Source organism: Hyla sarda, chromosome 10, assembly GCF_029499605.1.
Source record: "Hyla sarda isolate aHylSar1 chromosome 10, aHylSar1.hap1, whole genome shotgun sequence".
Taxonomy (NCBI): Eukaryota; Metazoa; Chordata; class Amphibia; order Anura; family Hylidae; genus Hyla; species Hyla sarda.
This window is the reverse complement of record NC_079198.1, coordinates 22,721,049-22,744,051: the sequence shown is the minus strand read 5'-3', so window position 1 is coordinate 22,744,051 and position 23,003 is coordinate 22,721,049. Positions and strand designations below refer to the sequence as shown.

Sequence of the window (23,003 nt, the reverse complement as noted above, 5' to 3'; positions counted from 1 at the left end):
AAAGAGTGCAATTTTGGGTGTAGTACACAGCGACTGTGTGATGCAGCACTTTTGTGTACTGCTTGTGTTGTGCACACATACTTATTTAAAAGGGGCACTGTCATGAAATAAAAAAATTGATATGTTGTAGTACTTAAGTACTACAGCAGATCTCTAATATACTTTAATTAAAAAAGATGATTTTTAAACAGTTTAAAATCCCTTTTAAATTCGGCCACTAGGGGTCACCCTCCTAGTGTCCGAATGCATTTGGCAGTGACGTCACTAATGAATTTCGACTTGTTGAAGCCTGGCAGCGAGTTGGAATTAATTCACTGTGGTGCTCGCTCCCGCCTGTCAATCAGACAGGTGGGAGCGAGCGCTTTGAAGGAAGAGGACGTGCTCAGGCTCCCTGGTCTCGCATTCCGGCCCCGGCTCCCGGCTCCCGGCGACAGGTAAAATTCTCAATGTGACTGTTTTCAATGCTTATGCTTTTGCGGGGGGAGGGGAGGGGGGGGGGGGTAGTGGGTTGAGCGGCGCAGCGGAGCCAGGGGGGTTGCGGGATATACAGTATGCCTCCAGTTGTTTCCCCACTACAACTACCAGCATGCCCTGACAGCCAATAGATGTCAGGGCCAGCTTGGAGTTGTAGTGGGGAAACAGCTGGAGGCGCCCTATATAGGTGAACTAAGGGGGGGTGGGGAGGGAGTTGAGCGGCGCGACAGGGCCGTGGGGGGGGGTTGCGGGCTGCGCGGCGGGGAGCGGGATGTGCGGCCATCACGGTGTTCACCTATACAGTATGCCTCCAGTTGTTTCCCCACTACAACTCCCAGCATGCCCTGACAGCCAATAGATGTCAGGGCAAGCTGGGAGTTGCGGTGGGGAAACAGCTGGATGTGCCCTGTATAGGTGAACTACGGGCGGAAGTGTTGGCCCCAGCAGGCATCAGTGACGTGGTGCCTGCTGGGGAAGTCTGCCTGGTAGTGAGCACACTGCCAGGCAGACAAAAAGGCATTTTTAATATGTAAAAAAAAACAAAAATTAAAGGCAGGGAGGGGGTTAGGCAGGGACAGAAAAAAGAAAAAAAGTGATGGTGGGAGCTACCCTTTAAGCGTACTGTAACACATTTTTCTGCCCTCATAAGTGCATACCACATACCTACATCTAAGTAGTGTACTATTTTGTACCTGTTAACCTGTCAAGGGCTGTGAAAGGCCAGGCAAAAGTACACACCTGCTGCAGTTCTAGACAAATACTGTTAAGCGTAGTGGAGTGCATTCTACTGCCCTCATAAGTGCATACCACATAAGTACATCTAACTGTTGTACCATTTTGTTCCTGATAAAGTCTTAACCCCTTAAGGACTCAGGTTTTTTCAGTTTTTGCACTTTCGTTTTTTCCTCCTTATCTTTTAAAAATCATAACCCTTTCAATTTTCCACCTAAAAATCCATATTATGGCTTATTTTTTGCGTCACCAATTCTACTTTGCAGTGACATTAGTCATTTTACCCAAAAATTCACGGCGAAAGAGAAAAAATAATCATTGTGCGACAAAATCGAAGAAAAAACGCAATTTTGTAAATTTTGGGGGCTTCTGTTTCTACGCAGTGCATATTTCGGTAAAAATGACACCTTATCATTATTCTGTAGGTCCATACGATTAAAATGATACCCTACTTATATAGGTTTGATTTTGTCGTACTGCTGGAAAAAATCATAACTACATGCAGGAAAATGTATACGTTTAAAAATGTCATCTTCTGACCCCTGTAACTTTTTTATTTTTCCACGTACAGGGCGGAATGAGGACTCATTTTTTGCGCCGTGATCTGAAGTTTTTATCGGTATGATTTTTGTTTTGATCGGACTTTGTGATCACTTTTTATTCATTTTTTAATGGTATAAAAAGTGACCAAAAATACGCTTTTTTGGACTTTGGAATGTTTTTGCGCGTACGCCATTGACCATGCGGTTTTATTAATGATATATTTTTATATTTCAGACATTTACGCACGTGGCAATACCACATATGTTTATTTTATTTTTTTATTTACACTATTTTATTTTTTTTATGGGAAAAGGGGGGTGATTCAAACTTTTATTAGGGAAGGGGTTAAATGACCTTTATTAACACTTTTTTTTTTACCCATAGGGGCCTATAACACTGCACACACTGATCTCTCATGCTGATCACTGGCGTGTATTAACACGCCTGTGATCAGTGTTATCGGCGCTTAACTGCTCCTGCCTGGATCTCAGGCACGGAGCAGTCATTCGTCGATCGAACAGCGAGGAGGCAGGTAAGGGCCCTCCCGGTGTCTGGTAAGCTGTTCGGGATGCCGCGATTTCACCGCGGCGGTCCCGAACAGCCCGTCTGACTAGCCGGGATAGTTTCACTTTCACTTTAGAAGCGGCGGTCAACTTTGACCGCCGCTTCTAAAGGGTTAATACCACACATCGCCGCGATCGGCGATGTGTGGTATTAGCCGAGGGTCCCTGCCGTTGATGAGCGCCGGGACCGACACGGTATGATGCTTCATATCGCGGGAGCCGGCGCAGGACGTAAATATACGTCCTGCGTCGTTAAGGGGTTAACCCCTTAACGACGCAGGACATAAATATACATCCTGGTGATGTGGTACTTAACGCACCAGGACGTACATTTACTTCCTGAGCATAACAGCGAGCAATGCCGGCATCATGTGCTGCAGGTCCCAGCTGTGGATCGCAGCCAGGGACCCGCCAGTAATAGTGGACACCCGCGATCCCGCGGATGTCCGCCATTTACACCTCAGATGCCGTGATCAATATAGATCACGGCATCTGCAGCATCGCGGTCACTTAACAGGATGATCGGATCGCCCGCAGCGCTGCCGCGGTGATCCGATCCTCCTGAATGGCAGACGGAGGTCCCCTCACCTGGCTCCGCTGCCTTCCGGGAGTCGTCTGCTCTGATCTACCTTCCCGCAGACCAGAGCAGAAGATCACCGATAACCCTGATCAGTGCTATGTCCTATACATAGCACTGAAAAGGATTAGCAATCGAATGGTTGCTATAAATAGTCCCCAATGGGACTATAAGAGTGTAAAAATAAAAGTAAAAAAATAAAGTAAAAAAAATTTGAAAAACCCCCTCCCCCAATAAAAATGTAAATTGTCCCATTTTCCCTATTTTACCCCCAAAAAGTGTAAAAAAATTTATTTTATATACATATTTGGTATCGCCGCGTGCGTAAATATCCAAACTATTAAAATAAAATGTAAATGATCCCGTACGGTGAACGGCGTGAACATAACAAAAAAAAAAAGTCCAAAATAGCTGCTTTTTTTATAACATTTTATTCCAAAAAATATAATAAAAAATTTTATAAAAGTTTTGTATAAGCAAATATGGTATAAAGAAAAAGTACAGATCACGGCGCAAAAAATTAGCCCTCATACCACCGCTTATACGGAAAAATGAAAAAGTCATAGGTCTTCAAAATAGAGGGATTTTAAACGTACTAATTTGGTAAAAAAGTTAGCGATTTTTTTTTTTAAGCGCAACAGTAATAGAAAAGTGTATAATCATGGGTATCATTTTAATCATATTGACCCAGAGAATAAAGAACACGTCATTTTTACCATAAATTGTACGGCGTGAAAACAAAACCTTCCAAAATTAGCAAAATTGCGGTTTTCTTTTCAATTTCCCCACACAAATAGTATTTTTTTGGTTGTGCCATACATTTTATGGTAAAGTGAGTGATGGCATTACAACAGACAACTGGTCGCGCAAAAAACAAGCCCTCATACTAGTCTGTGGATGAAAATATAAAAGCAGCATATGTTTGCTATGGGGATTTTCTCCTGCTCTGGACAGTTCCTGAAATGGACAGCAGAGGTCAGCAGAGAGCACTGTGGTCATGACATCACAGGAAATGCATTTCTTTTTTGGATTTCTCATTAGTATACAGCCCCTAAAAAGTACTGGAAGGATTAAGATTTTTTAATAGAAGTGATTTACAAATCTGTTTAACTTTCTGGCACCAGTTGATTAAAAAAAAAAATGTTCTCCATGGGAGTGCCCCTTTAAGGGCCTAGTTACTGTAAAAGGCCAGCCAAAAGTACACATCTGCTGCTGTTCTAGCCAAATACTGTTTTAACCCCTTAAGGACTCAGGGTTTTTCAGTTTTTGCATTTTCGTTTTTTTCCGCCTTACCTTTTAAAAATCATAACCCTTTCAATTTTGCACCTAAAAATCCATATTATGGCTTATTTTTGCCGTGACCAATTTTTGTGGGCTTCCGTTTCTACGCAGTGCATATTTTGGTAAAAATTACACCATAACATTATTCTGTAGGTTATATAGGTTTAATTTTGTCGTACTTCTGGAAAAAATCATAAACTACATGCAGGAAAATGTATACGTTTAAAAATGTCCTCTTCTGACCCCTACAACTTTTTTGTTTTTCATACAGGGCGGTATGAGGGCTATTTTTTTGAGCCGTGATCTGAAGTTTTCATCGGTACAGTACTTGTTTTGATCGGATTTTTAGATCACTTTTTATTCATTTTTTAATGGTATAACAAGTGACCAAAAATAAGCTTTTTTGGACTTTGAAATTTTTTTTACGTGTACGCCATTGACCGTGCGGTTTAATTAACGATATATTTTTTATCGTTCGGACATTTACGCACCCGGTGAATACCACATATGTTTATTTTTATTTACACTGTTTTATTTTTTTAATGGCAAAAGGGGGTGATTCAAATTTTTATTAGGGAAGGGGATAAAGGGGTACTCCGGTGAAAAACTTTTTTTTTTTTTTTTTATCAACTGGTGCCAGAAAGCTAAACAGATTTGTAAATTACTTCTATTAAAAAATCTTAATCCTTCCTGTACTTATTAGCTGCTGAATACTACAGTGGAAATTCTTTTCCGTTTGAAACACAGAGCTGTCTGCTGACATCATGAGCACAGTGCTCTCTGCTGACATCTCTGTCCATTTTAAGAATTGTCCAGGGTAAAAGGAAATCCCCATAGCAAACATATGCTGTTCTGGACAGTTCATAAAATGGACAGAGATGTCAGCAGAGAGCACTGTGCTCGTGATGTCAGCAGACAGTTCTGTGTTTCAAAAAGAAAAGAATTTCCGCTGTAGTATTCAGCGGCTAATAAGTACAGGAAGGATTAAGATTTTTTAATAGAAGTAATTTACAAATCTGTTTAACTTTCTGGCACCAGTTGATTTAAAAAAAAAGAAAAGTTTTTCACCGGAGTACCCCTTTAAATGATCTTTTATTAACACTTTTTTTTTTGCAATGTTATAGCCCCCGTAGGGGCTTATAACATTACATACACTGATCTTTTACACAAATCACTGGCATGTATTAACCTGCCTGTGATCAGTGTTATCGGCGCTTGACTGCTCCTGCCTGGATCTCAGGCACGGAGCAGTCATTCGACTGTTCGGACACCGAGGAGACAGGTAAGGGCCCTCCCGGTGCCTTTAAGCTGTTCGGGAGGCCGCAATTTCACCGCGGCGGTCCCGAACAGCCCGACTGAGTAGCTGGGATAGTTTCACTTTCGCTTCAGACGCTGCCGTCAGCTTTGATTGACACATCTGAAGGGTTAATACAGGGCATCACCGCGATCGGTGATGTCCTGTATTAGCCGCGGGTCCAGGCCGTTGATGGCCGCTGGGACCGCTGCGATATGACGCGGCATATCGCGGGAGCCGACGCAGGACATAAATATACGTCCTTCGTGGCTAAGGAGTTAAGCGTAGTGAAGCGTATTGTACTCCCCTCATTTACACACTAGGTATGTCAGGCCAAGAAGTGCCAGGACATGCACAAAGGAGTGGCAGAGGCCTAATATCATCAGGCGCAGGCAGGGTTCGTAGCAGAGTAGGGGCGTGTAGCAGCAGGAGTTGCAGGGAGAGGTCTGAGCTCCCGATGTCAGGTAGCAGTCATGTCTCGACCAGCAATCCAGCAGCCATGATTGATTGGTTCACTCGGTCATCCACTTAATCCCAAGTGATATATGATGCCCCCAGTCAATAGTTGGTGGGTTCCACAGACTCAACCCTCAGTTGGCATGGCCCTCATGCTGCTGCTGCCCCCTCCAGGCTCTGTCATTGTGCTGCCATATGGTCTTCTCATGCTGATGCTACCACCTCCAGGCTCACTCATTGTGCTGCTATATGGTCTCCTCATGCTGATGCTGTCACCTCCAGGCTCTGTCATTGTGCCGCCATATGGTCTCCTCATGCTGATGCTACCACCTCCAGGCTCTCTCATTGTGCTGCTATATGGTCTCCTCATGCTGATGCTGTCACCTCCAGGCTCTGTCATTGTGCCGCTATTAGGGACTCCTCATGCTGATACTACCACCTCCAGGCTCTTTCATTATGCTGCCACGAATACTGCAAAACATAATTAAGGTGTGGGTCCCCAGTTACAGAAATTCCTCTGCATTAGACCACAAATAAGTATTGAGGATATGCATTAGCTAAAACTTAACTTTTCTTAGGATAAAATATATGGACCCAAAATTGTTTTTGAAATCTAACAAAAGGAAAGGTGTGCAAAAAACACCATGTGCCACCTACACCACCAGGTATTCATGCAATGCAAAGACCTCTAAAAGGTGGAAGGGAACAACCTATTGTCCATTGTAGCAGGTGGGGGTAAAAACTTCTCTTTAAGGCCCAACTCTTGCACTATTGATTTTCTTCTTGGCAAGTGTTACTCGTCCTAAAAAGGGCAGCCCCCACACAGGAACCTGTCCCTATTTCCAACTAAAAACCCTAGGAAATGGCAGTGTTTTTAGGTAGAAATAGGTAGAGGTTCCTGTGTGGGGCTGCCCTTTTAAAGGGGTACTCCGGTGGAAAACTTTTGTGAAGATGGACTGGACTGACCTTTGTGAAGATGAATCAGGCATGGATCAGCCAGGATTTTCACCCACCAATGCCTGATGCATCAGAGTAGATTGATCATGGTGCCACACCAACACTTCACAAATATGGATAATGCCAAATAGATTTAAGGCGCTGTTCCCCAGTTATAAACATTCCTCCGCATTAGACCTTTTTTCACCCACCTTCGTCACCGTTACTGGTATTGCCACCCACTGCAGCACTCTGTCACCGGGTCACTTTCAGGACTCTTGATGCTGCTGCTGCCACCTCCAGGCTGTCTCATTCAGCCACCATATGTTCTCCTCATGCTGCCGCCACCTCCACGCTGTGCCATTCAGCCACTATTTGTTCTCCTCATGCTGCAGCCAACTCCAGGCTGTGCTATTCAGCCACTATATGGTCTCCTCATGCTTCCGCCACCTCCAGGCTATGTCATACAGCCACTGTATGGTTTCCTCATGCTTCCGCCACCTCCAGGCTGATTCATTCAGCCTCTATATGGTCTCTTCATGCTTCTGCCACCTCCAGACTGTGTCATTCAGCCACTAAATGATTTACTCATGCAAATGGGCCTGGGACATTACCGAAAAATTGTTTATGGTAGCACTAACTACCATAAATCTCAATTCAAATTTGAAAATTCATCTTTTAATCTTAGGGATTGTGATGCCCTATGGTCTCCTCATGCTGCCACCAATTCCAGGCTGTGTCATTCAGCCACTATATGGTCTGCTCTTGCTGCCACCAATTCTAGGCTGGGTAATTCTGCCAGATTATGGTTTCCTCATGGTGCTGCCACCTCTAGGCTCTGTCATTGTGCCACCATATGACTCCTTGTTAGATTGGGTTTTGTGGTCATACTATATTAGTTTAAAGTAAACACCGGGACATTAAACTTGGGAATCTAATATAAATCTTACATTTAAATAAATAAAAAATCGATGTAATCTTTTCAAGATTGAGGCCCTATGGTTGTCAACCTCATATTACCTGAGGAATTATCACAAGAGTCCAATGAAACAGCTTGGAGCGATAACAATGAACCATAACTCATTAAATGAAACATTTGCACTTTTATAGTCAGAGGGGAGCTGAGAGGCAGGGGTTGAAACAGGTGGTATCTCGCCTGGTGGAGGACTGCCAGCTCGATGCTCACCAGAATGGGTACTCAAAAAATTAAAAATAAATTCATATTAAATTAAATAAAAATTACATAAAAAATCTGCCACATCTAGATGCTCTGTGGCAGTGATTCTAATAGCGATGCCTGTAATCTGCATGTCATACTGAATAACAGTATTATTTCACTTACACAGCACACTCCCTATGCGTGTTAGGACAAAGCAAAGTGTTCTACACCCCTATTGAGCCGCTCTGTAGGCCAGAAATAGCCATGTTTAAAAGCGATTCACCGCAAATAAATTTGGTCCAAACCAAATTTTTTCGGAAAATTCTGCGAAACGGCTGAATCGAATTTTTCAGAAATTTGCTCATCTATAGTTGATGTCAGTCCTTAGTGTTGAGTGCTGGCTGCTGATAGTAGCTGGAACTCACCAAGAATGAAGCTAGCTCACATTCTTACATTTATGGTGCGTGTTATAAAGGGGTTATAATATTCTATAATAGCATCCACAGGATGAGGTATCATGGGTTTTCATCTGGGTGTGCAATCCCAACTTGAAAACACAACAAGTTATTAACTGATTTAACCCCTTAAGGACCCAGGACGTACTAGAACGTCCTGGCACCCTGGGCTTTAAGGACCCAGGACGTACTGGACGTACTGGACGTACTGGTACTTCCTGGTGTTTCTCCGGTCTCTGCCGCGCCCCCGGGCAGAGACCGGAATGGCTGGCCGGCTGAAATCTTTCAGCAGGCTTGCCGCGCATATGCCGAGGGGGGTCCCGGGACCCCTGCATGTCGAATTCACGCAAGCGATCTTCGGCGATTCGGGTCATTCGGGTCACTTGTGACCCGATGACCACGAAATACAGGGTGATCAGTGGTGTACCATTCACCACCAATCACCTGCCGTTGCTGGGGAGTGGTGACAATACTGTCACCGCCCCAGCAACGCTACTATTGGCCAGCGATCGTCTGGCCAATAGTAGCACGGCAGAGGAGGGGTTAACGGTCCTTCCCGCCGCTGTACCCGCTCGCTGCATTCAGTCAGCGGGTACAGCAGCGCAGAAAGGACCGTGGATCCCCCTCAGAGCTCCGGAGCCCCCTCAGGAGCCGTTAGAATAGGGATAGACTCTTGCAGGGACAGGTAGGTGAAAAAGTGTCAATAAAGTTATTAAAAGTAAAAAAAAACGAAAAAAAAAAGTAACCTTTCCTCCCCCCCTGACCCCCTAATAGGTCCCCAAGGGTCCTATTAGGGTCTGATCCCTGACCCAGGGCCCTATTAGGGGTTCAGGGAGCTGCGTGCGCCATCCGTTTTTTTTTTTTTGGCCGCAGCTTTTTTTTTTTTATTAAAAAAAATCCCCCTGACCCCCTAATAGGTCCCCCAGGGTCCTAATAGGGTCTGATCCCTTACCCCGGGTCCTATTAGGTGTTCAGGGAGCTGCGTTTGCCACCCCTTTTTTTTTTTTGGGCCGCAGCTTTTTATTGTTTCACTGTAGAAAAAAGGCGATGGCCCGCCGGGCATTTTCGGTAGCGGAGGCATACGCTTTTTTAGCCTCCGACTCCGAATCTGCCAGTGAGGACGAGGAAGATCCTACATTTTTGTGTTCTTCCTCACCCTCTTCCTACTAGATGATGAGCCCCCTGCACGGCGGCGGAGATGCCGCCAGGCGAGGCCACGCACCCCCAATGAGAGTGACCCAGTGGGCGACACTAGTACGAGTGGCAATGCCGCTCGTAATAGGAGCCCGGCCCCCCCAGACAAGTGCACTGGAGCCCCCTTCCGATGACCCTGTCTGGAGCCCCCCAGAGGGTTATCAGCCATGGATTCCTGAGTTTGTTGGCGACTCAGGAATCCGGATTGACCATGCTGGCTTCACTGATCTGGACTTTTTAAAGTTTTTTTTCAGTGACAGCCTGGTCAATCTAATGGTGGAGCAAACAAACTTGTATGCCCAGCAGTTCATTGCCCACCACCCCGATTCCGATTGCCCACCACGGCCAGGTCCAATGAATGGCGTGCCATTGATGCAGCGGAATTGAGGACATTTTGGGGCCTCTTGCTGCATATGGGCCTGGTCAAAAAACCAAGTGCTCGTCATTACTGGAGCGGGGACGTCCTATAATAGACCCCGCTTTACAGTATGGCGATGACACGGAAGCGGTACGAGGTGATTCGGAAATGCCTGCATTATGCAGATAATGCGGCATGTCCGCCCCAAGGTGATCCCGCCCATGACCGGCTTTACAAAGTGAGGCCGGTCATCGATCACTTTGGGGCCAAATTTTTGGAGGCCTATGTACCGCTCAGGGACCTCTCGGTAGATGAGTCTCTCATCAGTTTTAAGGGGAGATTCCTCTTCCGCCAGTATATTCCCTCGAAGCGAGCGCGGTATGGAGTGAAGCTCTATAAACTCTGCGAGAGTACCTCCGGGTACACTTTCAGGTTTAGAGTATATGAGGGATGAGATTCCCGTATTGAACCCCCAGAATGTCCCCCCACTCTGGGTGTTAGCGGGAAACTCGTTTGGGACCTTGTGCACCCATTGCTGGATAAGGGTTTCCACGTATACGTGGATAACTTTTATACCAGCATCCCTCTGTTCAGATCCCTTTCCGCCAGATCCACGTCCGCTTGTGGGACCGTGCGGAAGAACCAGAGAGGCCTCCCTCTAAATTTGGTCCAGACGCCTATCCCCAAGGGTGAGTCCCGTGCCCTGACCCATGATAACCTGTTGTTGGTGAAGTATAAGGATAAGAGGGATGTCCTTATACTCACCACTATTCATGGGAACGGCCGCACCCCTGTCCCTGTGTGAGGTACCGTGGGACCGATCCTCAAGCCCGATTGTATTCTGGACTACAATCGGTATATGGGGGGAGTTTATCTCTCAGATCAAGTCCTCAAGCCATGTAAAACACGGGCATGGTACAAAAAAGTTGCGGTCTACTTGGTACAGGTTGCCATGTACAACGCTTTTGTACTATCCCAGTACGCTGGCAACACAGGGACATTCCTCCAGTACCAAGAAGAAGTCCTAAGGTTCCTGATCTTTGCTGACCGGGAAAGATCAGGCCGGACTTCCCAAGGGTCTGGAGTTATAGGCGCCAGGATCGTCCCAGGCCAACACTTTCCACGTGTGATCCCCAACACTGGAAGGACGGGAAAATCCCAGAAAAAATGCAGTGTGTGTCACAGGAAGGGGAGACGGAAGGACACCACGTATCAATGTGACACTTGCCCAGATAATCCGGGCCTCTGCACAGGCTGCTTCAAGGAGTATCACACTTCCATGGAGCCCTAAATTTTCCCTTTTCATTAGAATTTTCCATAATTTGACCAATGTACCAAGTCCAGAGTACATTCCAAAATGTAACCCCCATAAATCACTAAATTGCCCCAAAAAACCTGAGAAAAAAAATAAACCTGATAAGACCTCTGGGGGTGTTTTTTTCAGAAATGGGTCATAGGTCACTGAGTCACTATCATCAGGGACTTTTTATGTTGCCTGAAATGCGCAGCGCTCTCTCTCCACCTGAGCGGGTGCGCATTTGAGGCAACAGATTAGGGACGGCCACACACATCACATTCCCAGAATGATGATTCAGAGCATAGGGTTTTGGGCGGGCATATTTTTTTTTAGTTTTGGTTATGCTCTGGGTCATCATTCTGGGAATATATCCTTTTTTTTAATTATGATTTATAATTTTCTTGCCCACTGTACCCCATATTACGGGCCTCTGTACCCCACCTGTCTACCCCAGTTACGGCCCGTTGTCCCCCATAGTGTTCCCCTATTTTAGGGCTCAGTGCTCCCCCCCATTAATGCTTTCTGAGGGGGGGGTCCCACATCCTGGCTCCATATCAAGCTCAAGGTCCCTGACTGCGCTCCCACTCAAGCAAGACATGCTGTGCACCCTCCATGCCAAATTCATCAAAAAATAAGGTTTGTCCTTACTCCAAATAAATGTATTTACAAATTGTGGGGGGTCTTTTCTGCTATTAACCCTTGTAAAATTGTACAATTTTGGGGAAAACCCACATATTAGTGAAAAAACAAAAAAATGTTGACATATGCAAAAGTCGTGAAACCCCTGTGGGGTATTAAGGCTCACTTTACCCCTTGTTACGTTCCTCAAGGGGTCTAGTTTCCAAAAAGGTATGCCATGTGTTTTTTTTTTTTTTTGCTGTCCTGGCACCATAGGGGCTTCCTAAATGCGGCATGTCCCCCCCATTTCAGCAAAGTTTGCAAATGTGACTCCTTCACTTCTGAGCATTGTGGCGCCCCTGCAGTGCACTTGACGTCCACTTATGGGGTGCTTACATACTCAGAAGAGATGGGGTTACAAATTTTGGGGGGTATTTTCTGCTATTAACCCTTGCAAATATGTGACATTTTTTTTTTTTTTACATAAGCAAAAGTCGTGAAACCCCTGTGGGGTATTAAGGCTCACTTAATTCCTTGTTACATTCCTCAAGGGGTCTAGTTCCAAAATGGAATCCCATGTATTTTTTTTTCTTTTGCTGTCCTGGCACCATAGGGGCTTCCTAAATGCGACATGCCCCTCTAGCAAAATTAGCTCTCAAAAAGCCAAATATTACTCCTTCTCTTCTGAGCATTGTAATTCGCCCGTAGCGCACTTCAGGTCAACTTATGAAGTACCGCCATACTCAGAAGAGATGGGGTTACAAATTTTGGGGGGTCTTTTCTGCTATTAACCCTTGCAAAAATTTGAAATTTGAGGGGAAACACACATTTTAGTGACATTTTTTTTTTTACATATGCAGAAGTCGTGAAACACCTGTGGGATATTAAGGCTCACTTAATTCCTTGTTACGTTCCTCAAGGGGTCTAGTTTCCAAAATGGTATGCCATGTGTTTTTTTTTTTTTTTGCTATCCTGGCACCATAGGGGCTTCCTAAATGCGACATGCCCCCCTAGCAAAATTTGCTCTCAAAAAGGCAAATATTACTCCTTCTCTTTTGAGCATTGTAGTTCGCCCATAGTGCACTTCAGGTCAACTTATGGGGTACCGCCATACTCAGAAGAGATGGGGTTACAAATTTTGGGGGGTCTTTTCTGCTATTAACCCTTGCAAAAATGTGAAATTTGAGGGGAAACACATTTTAGTGACAACATCTTTTTTACAAATGCAGAAGTCGTGAAAGACCTGTGGGGTATTAAGGCTCACTTAATTCCTTGTTACGTTCCTCAAGGGGTCTAGTTTCCAAAATAGTATGCCATGTGTTATTTTTTTTGCTGTCCTGGCACCATAGGGGCTTCCTAAATGCGACATGCCCTCCTAGCAAAATTTGCTCTCAAAAAGCCAAATATTACTCCTTCTTTTCTGAGCATTGTAGTTTGCCCATAGTGCACTTCAGGTCAACTTATGGGGTACCGCCATATTCAGAAGAGATGGGGTTACAAATTTTGGGGGGTCTTTTCTGCTATTAACCCTTGCAAAAATGTGAAATTTGAAGGGAAACACACATTTTAGTGACTTTATTTTATTTTATTTTTTTTACATATGCAGAAGTCGTGATGAAACACCTGTGGGGTATTAAGGCTCACTTATTTCCTTGTTACGTTCCTCAAGGGGTCTAGTTTCCAAAATGGTATGCCATGTGTTTTTTTTTGCTGTCCTGGCACCATAGGGGCTTCCTAAATGCGACATGCCCCCCTAGCAAAATTTGCTCTCAAAAAGCCAAATATTACTCCTTCTCTTCTGAGCATTGTAGTTCGCCTGTAGTGCACTTCAGGTCAACTTATGGGGTACCGTCATACTCAGAAGAGATGGGGTTACAAATTTTGGGGGGTCTTTTCTGCTATTAACCCTTGCAAAAATGTGAAATTTGAGGGGAAACACACATTTTAGTGACTTTTTTGTTTTTGTTTTTTACATATGCAGAAGTCGTGATGAAACACCTGTGGGGTATTAAGGCTCACTTAATTCCTTGTTATGTTCCTCAAGGGGTCTAGTTTCCAAAATGGTATGCCATGTGTTTTTTTTTTTGCTGTACTGGCACCATAGGGGCTTCCTATATGCGACATGCCCCCCTAGCAAAATTTGCTCTCAAAAAGCCAAATATTACTCCTTCTCTTCTGAGCATTGTAGTTCGCCCGTAGTGCACTTCAGGTCAACTTATGGGGTACCGCCATACTCAGAAGAGATGGGGTTACAAATTTTGGGGGGTCTTTTCTGCTATTAACCCTTGCAAAAATGTGAAATTTGAGGGGAAACACACATTTTAGTGACTTTTTTTTTTTTTTTTTTTTACATATGCAGAAGTCGTGATGAAACACCTGTGGGGTATTAAGGCTCACTTAATTCCTTGTTATGTTCCTCAAGGGGTCTAGTTTCCAAAATGGTATGCCATGTGTTTTTTTTTTTTGCTGTACTGGCACCATAGAGGCTTCCTAAATGCGACATGCCCTCCTAGCAAAATTTGCTTTCAAAAAGCCAAATATTACTCCTTCTCTTCTGAGCATTGTAGTTCGCCCGTAGTGCACTTCAGGTCAACTTATGGGGTACCGCCATACTCAGAAGAGATGGGTTACAAATTTTGGGGGGCCTTTTCTGCTATTAACCCTTGCAAAAATGTGAAATTTGAGGGGAAACACACATTTTTTTTTTTTTTACATATGCAGAAGTCGTGAAACACCTGTGGGTTATTAAGGCTCACTTAATTCCTTGTTACGTTCCTCAAGGGGTCTAGTTTCCAAAATGGTATGGCATGTGTTTTTTTTTTTTTTTTGCTGTTCTGGCACCATAGGGGCTTCCGAAATGCGACATGCCCCCCTAGCAAAATTTGCTCTCAAAAAGCCAAATATTACTCCTTCTCTTCTGAGCATTGTAGTTCGCCCGTAGTGCACTTCAGGTCAACTTATGGGGTACCGCCATACTCAGAAGAGATGGGGTTACAAATTTTGGGGGGGTCTTTTCTGCTATTAACCCTTGCAAAAATGTGAAATTTGAGGGGAAACACACATTTTAGTGACTTTTTTTATTTATTTTTTTTACATATGCAGAAGTCGTGATGAAACACCTGTGGGGTATTAATGCTCACTTAATTCCTTGTTATGTTCCTCAAGGGGTCTAGTTTCCAAAATGGTATGTCATGTGGTCTTTTTTGCTGTACTGGCACCATAGGGGCTTCCTAAATGCGACATGCCCCCCTAGCAAAATTTGCTCTCAAAAAGCCAAATATTACTCCTTCTCTTCTGAGCATTGTAGTTCGCCCGTAGTGCACTTCAGGTCAACTTATGGGGTACCGCCATACTCAGAAGAGATGGGGTTACAAATTCTGGGGGGTCTTTTCTGCTATTAACCCTTGCAAAAATGTGAAATTTGAGGGGAAACACATTTTAGTGACTTTTTTTGTTTGTTTTTTACATATGCAGAAGTCGTGATGAAACACCTGTGGGGTATTAAGGCTCACTTAATTCCTTATTACGTTGCTCAAGGGGTCTAGTTTCCAAAATGGTATGTCATGTGTTTTTTTTTTGCTGTACTGGCACAATAGGGGCTTCCTAAATGCGACATGCCCCCCTAGCAAAATTTGCTCTCAAAAAGCCAAATATTACTCCTTCTCTTCTGAGCATTGTAGTTCGCCCGTAGTGCACTTCAGGTCAACTTATGGGGTACCGCCATACTTAGAAGAGATGGGGTTACAAATTTTGGGGGGTCTTTTCTGCTATTAACCCTTGCAAAAATGTGAGATTTGAGGGGAAACACACATTTTTGTGACTTTTTTTTAATTTTTTACATATGCAGAAGTCGTGATGAAACACCTGTGGGGTATTAAGGCTCACTTAATTCCTTGTTATGTTCCTCAAGGGGTCTAGTTTCCAAAATGGTATGCCATGTGGGATTTTTTGCTGTACTGGCATCATAGGGGCTTCCTAATGTCACGGTTCGGCAGGCAGGAGGTGGATCCTCTGTGTCAGAGAGGGTTTGGCGTGGACCGTGTTGGTGGACCGGTTCTAAGTAGCTACTGGTTTTCACCAGAGCCCGCCGCAAAGCGGGATGGTCTTGCAGCGGCGGTAGCAACCAGGTCGTATCCACCGGCAACGGCTCAACCTCTCTGACTGCTGAGATAGGCATGGTACAAGGGATAAGGCAAGAGCAAGGTCGGATGTAGCAGAAGGTCAGGGCAGGCAGCAAGGATCGTAGTCAGGGGCAACGGCAGGAGGTCTGGAACACAGGCTAGGAAAACTCAAGGAAAGGCTTTCTCTGGCACAAGGGCAACAAGATCCGGCGAGGGAGTGCAGGGGAAGTGAGGTATAAGTAGGGAGTGCACAGGTGCAAGCTAATCAAGGAGATTGGGCCAGGCACCATCATTGGTGCACTGGCCCTTTAAATTGCAGAGACCCGGCGCGTGCGTGCCCTAAGGAGCGGGGCCACGCGCACAGGGACAACACAGACGGGGAACGGGTCAGGTACGGGGACCGAGATGCGCATCGCGAGCGGGCGCGTCCCGCATCGCGAATCGCATCCCGGCTGGGAGCAATATCGCAGCGCACCCGGTCAGCAGGTCTGACCGGAGCGCTGCGAATTAAAGAACGCTGCGAGCACTTCGGGGAGGAGCGGAGACCCGGAGCGCTCAGCGTAACAGTACCCCCCCCCCCCTTGGGTCTCCCCCTCTTCTTGGAGCCTGAGAACCTGAGGATAAGACTTTTGTCCAGGATGTTGTCCTCAGGTTGTCAAGATCTCTCCTCTGAGCACTCAACTACAAAGGGTCCAAGATAACGTGGTCCCAGATTAAAACTGGGGACACGGAAGCGGATATACTTGTTGGAGAGCCACACAAAAACAGGAGGAGTTCTTCTTTTTTCTTCGGCAAGCTTCTTCACCCGGGATGAGGCTAGTATGAGGGATTTTAGAGTCTTTTTCCAGATGGTGGCGAAGCCCCGGGAAACCACATCAACAGCGGGCACACAAGAAGGCGTGGGGGTGGGGAGGGAGGGAAGAGGGTCAAGCTTGGCACAGGGCAGAGTGTTAACAGGACGGGGGCTGTGAGGAGGAGACACAGCATAGTCCAGATAGGCCTTCGGGAGACCAGGTAAAGGGGGAGACACAGAGGTTTGACTGACGGGACTGGGAGCAGACGTGAGGCATTTTCTGTGGCAAGAAGCACCCCAGCTCATGATCTCCCCGGTGGTCCAGACAAGGGTAGAGGAGTGGCGTTGGAGCCATGGCAGACCGAGGAGGACTTCAGAGGAGCATTTGGGCAAAACAAAAAGTTCCATGCTCAAGAGCAGGGGTTCTGTGCGGTAACGCACAGTGCAGTATAGAAGTAAATCTTCTTTCTTTCTGCGGCGAGTCCTCTCTTCAGGGGTCAGGCGAGACCGATCCACTTGCATAGCCTCCTCGGCGGGAGGCACAGGGGTGGATTGCAAAGGATACTGTGAGAGAGGTGCTCCGAGCGGTGTGGCACATGGCAGGGCCTTCCCAGGCAGGAGACCACGGCAGAGTCTAGAGTCCCCATCAAATTTGTCTGGCAGGGACAAGCAGGGGTTAGGAGCGGCCGGTCGCTGCGGAGGAGTTGCAGGAGCCGGCGGAGGAGATGGTTGTTGCTGTTGCAGCTGCTGTAGCTGTGACTGAAGTTGCTGTAGCTGTGGCTGAAGTTGCTGAAGCTGTGACTGAAGTTGCTGTGTCATGGTGGTCAAGTATGACAGCTGGTGATTTCGTTGGGTGATCATTAGGGATTGCTGGGCAATCACCGTGGAAATGTCGGCAAGACTTGACAGCGGCACCTCAGCGGAATCCATGGCCGGATCTACTGTCACGGTTCGGCAGGCAGGAGGTGGATCCTCTGTGTCAGAGAGGGTTTGGCGTGGACCGTGTCGGTGGACCGGTTCTAAGTAGCTACTGGTTTTCACCAGAGCCCGCCGCAAAGCGGGATGGTCTTGCAGCGGCGGTAGCAACCAGGTCGTATCCACCGGCAACGGCTCAACCTCTCTGACTGCTGAGATAGGCATGGTACAAGGGATAAGGCAAGAGCAAGGTCGGATGTAGCAGAAGGTCAGGGCAGGCAGCAAGGATCGTAGTCAGGGGCAATGGCAGGAGGTCTGGAACACAGGCTAGGAACACTCAAGGAAAGGCTTTCTCTGGCACAAGGGCAACAAGATCCGGCGAGGGAGTGCAGGGGAAGTGAGGTATAAGTAGGGAGTGCACAGGTGCAAGCTAATCAAGGAGATTGGGCCAGGCACCATCATTGGTGCACTGGCCCTTTAAATTGCAGAGACCCGGCGCGCGCGCGCCCTAAGGAGCGGGGCCACGCGCACAGGGACAACACAGACGGGGAACGGGTCAGGTACGGGGACCGAGATGCGCATCGCGAGCGGGCGCGTCCCGCATCGCGAATCGCATCCCGGCTGGGAGCAATATCGCAGCGCACCCGGTCAGCAGGTCTGACCAGAGTGCTGCGAATTAAAGAACGCTGCGAGCGCTTCGGGGAGGAGCGGAGACCCGGAGCGCTCAGCGTAACACCTAAATGCGACATGCCCCCCTAGCAAAATTTGCTCTCAAAAAGCCAAATATTACTCCTTCTCTTCTGAGCATTGTAGTTTGCCCGTAGTGCACTTCAGGTCAACTTATGGGGTACTGCCATATTCAGAAGAGATGGGGTTACAAATTTTGGGGGGTCTTTTCTGCTATTAACCCTTGCAAAAATGTGAAATTTGAGGGGAAACACACATTTTTTTTTTTACATATGCAGAAGTCGTGAAACACCTGTGGGTTATTAAGGCTCACTTAATTCCTTGTTACGTTCCTCAAGGGGTCTAGTTACCAAAATGGTATGGCATGTGTTTTTTTTTTTTTTTTTGCTGTTCTGGCACCATAGGGGCTTCCTAAATGCGACATGCCCCCCTAGCAAAATTTGCTCTCAAAAAGCCAAATATTACTCCTTCTCTTCTGAGCATTGTAGTTCGCCCGTAGTGCACTTCAGGTCAACTTATGGGGTACCGCCATACTCAGAAGAGATGGGGTTACAAATTTTGGGGGGTCTTTTCTGCTATTAACCCTTGCAAAAATGTGAAATTTGAGGGGAAACACACATTTTTTTTTTTTACATATGCAGAAGTCGTGAAACACCTGTGGGTTATTAAGGCTCACTTAATTCCTTGTTACGTTCCTCAAGGGGTCTAGTTTCCAAAATGGTATGGCATGTGTTTTTTTTTTTTTTTTGCTGTTCTGGCACCATAGGGGCTTCCTAAATGCAACATGCCCCACAAAAACCATTTTAGAAAAACGTACTCTCCAAAATCCCCTTGTCGCTCCTTTGGTTCTGAGCCCTCTACTGCGCCCACCGAACACTTTACATAGACATTTGAGGTATGTCCTTACTCGAGAGAAATTGGGCTACAAATATAAGTATAAATTTTCTCCTTTTACCCCTTGTAAAAATAAAAAATTGGATCTACAAGAACATGCCAGTGTAAAAAATGAAGATTGTGAATTTTCTCCTTCACTTTACTGCTATTCCTGTGAAACACCTAAAGGGTTAAAATGCTGACTGAATGTCATTTTGAATACTTTGGGGGGTGCAGTTTTTATAATGGGGTCATTTGTGGGATATTTCTAATATGAAGACCCTTCAAATCCACTTCAAACCTGAACTGGTCCCTGAAAAATAGTGAGTTTGAAAATTTTGTGAAAAATTAGAAAATTGCTGTTGAACTTTGAAGCCCTCTGGTGTCTTCCAAAAGTAAAAACACGTCAATTTTATGATGCAAACATAAAGTAGACATATTGTATATGTGAATCAAAAAAAAATTATTTGGTGTATCCATTTTCCTTACAAGCAGAGAGCTTCAAAGTTAGAAAAATGCAAATTTTTCAACAAATTTGCGGATTTTTCACCAAGAAAGGATTCAAGTTACCACACAATTTTACCAATATGTTAAAGTAGAATATGTTACGAAAAAAACAATCTCGGAATCAGAATGATAACTAAAAGCATTCCAGAGTTATTAATGTTTAAAGTGACAGTGGTCAGATGTTCAAAAAATTTCCGGTTCCTAAGGTGTAAAATGGCTGGGTCCTTATGGGGTTAAAGCTCATTTACTTATACATGCTTAAACAGGCTCTCGTGAGTTGAACTGGATTCATAGATGATTCAGCCAGCGCTGTGGTAAGTTGATGCTTGTGCAGCTTTGTACAGAGCAAAATAAAGCAGAAGAGAGGAGGAAGATAGGAAAGAAAAGAGAAAAAAAATATATAAATATGTAAGGATACAGATAGTTAGTGAAATATAGTTTTGTAATATTTTGTATTGTTTCTTTGCAGGCATAATGAAATCCATCCTAGATTATAAAACCTATGTGTTATCGATAGCTGTAGTATGTTTCCTGGTGAGCACCATGTATCATCAAAGCTTCAAAAAGGTAACAAAACAGAGGTTTTTCCTGTTTGTTATATTACTGACCAAACAAAGTGATTTAAATGGATTCAAATGAAAATCTCTTGATAGATTTGTCTTAAATTTTGTCATAATAACATATTAGTAGTGAATACACAACCCTATAACATTTGGCTGAAATCGTTCAAGCAGAAAGGGATGATTTCAAAGGTTTTAGATGTAAGCTTATGTATTGCTTTGCTGGATTGATCCATTATTGTAGGTAATGACTGTGCATTGGTTCAGTTCCTAGTTAACCCCTTAAGGACGCAGGACGTAAATGTACGTCCTGGTGCGGTGGTACTTAACGCACCAGGACGTACATTTACGTCCTGTGCATAACCGCGGGCATCGGAGCGATGCCCGTGTCATGCGCGGCTGATCCCAGCTGCTGATCGCAGCCAGGGACCCGCCGGCATCTGCGTCAGTGCGCGATTTGAATGAATTATCGGATCCCCCGCAGCGCTGCGGGGATCCGATCATTCAGAACGCCTCACGGAGGTCCCCTCTCCTTCCTCCGTCCGGCTCCCGGTGTCTCCTGCTCTGGTCTGAGATCGAGCAGACCAGAGCAGAAGATCGCCGATAACACTGATCTGTTCTATGTCCTATACATAGAACAGATCAGTATTAGCAATCATGGTATTGCTATGAATAGTCCCCTATGGGGCCTATTCAAGTGTAAAAAAAAAATGTAAAAAAAATGTAAAAGTAAAAGTTAAAAAAAAGTGAAAAATCCCCTCCCCCAATAAAAAGTAAAACGTCCGTTTTTTCCTATTTTACCCCCAAAAAGCGTAAAAAATAAATTTTATAGAAATATTTGGTATCGCCGCATGCGTAAATGTCCGAACTATTAAAATAAAATGTTAATGATCCCATACGGTGAACGGCGTGAACGAAAAAAAAAAAGTCCCAAATTGCTACTTTTTTTTAATACATTTTATTTAAAAAAATGATAAAAAATTTATTAAAAGTTTTTTATATGCAAATGTGGTATCAAAAAAAGTACAGATCATGGTGCAAAAAATGAGCCCCCATACTGCCGCTTATATGGAAAAATAAAAAAGTTAGAGCTCATCAAAATAAAGGGATTATAAACGTACTAATTTGGTTAAAAAGTTTGTGATTTTTTTTAAGCACAACAATAATAGAAAAGTATATAATCATGGGTATCATTTTAATCGTATTGACCCTCAGAATAAAGAACACATGTCATTTTTACCATAAATTGTACGGTGTGAAAACTAAACCTTCCAAAATTAGCAAAATTGCGTTTTTCTTTTTAATTTCCCCACAAAAATATAGTTTTTTGGTTGCGCCATACATTTTATGATATAATGAGTGATGTCATTACAAAGGACAACTGGTTGCGCAAAAAACAAGCCCTCATACTAGTCTGTGGATGAAAATATAAAAGAGTTATGATTTTTAGAAGGCGAGGAGGAAAAAATGAAAACGTAAAAATTAAATTGTCTGAGTCCTTAAGGCCAAAATGGGCTGAGTCCTTAAGGGGTTAAAGGGGTACTCCGGTGGAATTTTTTTTTTTTTTAAATCAACTGGTGCCAGAAAGTTACACAGATTTGTAAATTACTTTTATTAAAAAATCTTAATCCTTTCAGTTTCATCAGCATGCTTATTAGCTGCTAAATACTACAGAGGAAATTCTTTTCTTTTTGGAACACAGAGCTCTCTGCTGACATCATGACCACAGTGCTCTCTGCTGACATTTCTGTCCATTTTAGGAATTGTCCAGAGCAGCATATGTTTTCTATGGGGATTTTCTCCTACTCTGGACAGTTCCTAAAATGGACAGATATGTCAGCAGAAAGCACTGTGCTCATGATGTCAGCAGAGAGCTCTGTGTTCCAAAAAAAAAAAATTTCCTCTGTAGTATTCAGCAGCTAATAAGTACTGGAAGGATTAAGATTTTTTTTTTTTTTTAATAAAAGTAATTTACAAATCTAGAAAAAGAGTGTTTTTTGTCCAGACCTCCAGGAGAATAAATGCTATAATTAATGCAGTAATAAAAGATCGTGCTTCAATTATAATTAACTAGAATGTATTTTATTAAAAATTCTGATATATATATATATATATATATATATGTGTGTGTGTGTATAGATAATTGTATTTTCCCCCACAGAGGGCCCTTGTGGAGGAGATAAACAGTATATATCTTACAATAAAATAAAAAAATTAAGAGTATTAAAAATATGAATTTATGAAATTTATGAATTTATGAAATTCATCACTGATGCATAAACTGTATTGAATGGGCCATATGGCCGGATGAAGCTCGTGTAACGAGCGAAACAGAGTGTCTGTTGCCTACTACTTACCCCCCCCCCCCCCCTGCACAGATCCCTCTCCCTGACTGCATTTCATGTTGTGAGTATGCACCAATAAAGAAGCTGTTTTAAGAGAGGACCGGTGAGTGCCGATATTTTTCTTACTCTCCACTGTATTGAAGATTTGAACTTTGCCTTTATATCAGAGCACCACCACATCTCTACAGGTTTGTCCTAGTCGAACGTCCGTCTTACAGTCAGGCTTAGCCAGTAGTAGCAGTGCCGAATATCACATCTTCGCTTT

General features: G+C 44.4%; 1 protein-coding gene across 1 annotated transcript in view; it reads left to right on the top strand.

The window, feature by feature from the left end:
- Positions 1 to 23,003, top strand: part of LOC130294325 (uncharacterized) — a 309,439-nt gene that overhangs the window by 116,411 nt on the left and 170,025 nt on the right. The window contains exon 8 of the mRNA XM_056543944.1: positions 20,303 to 20,400. Within this exon, the coding sequence (XP_056399919.1) occupies positions 20,303 to 20,400 (98 nt within the window). The remainder of the gene's footprint in view (positions 1 to 20,302; positions 20,401 to 23,003) is intronic.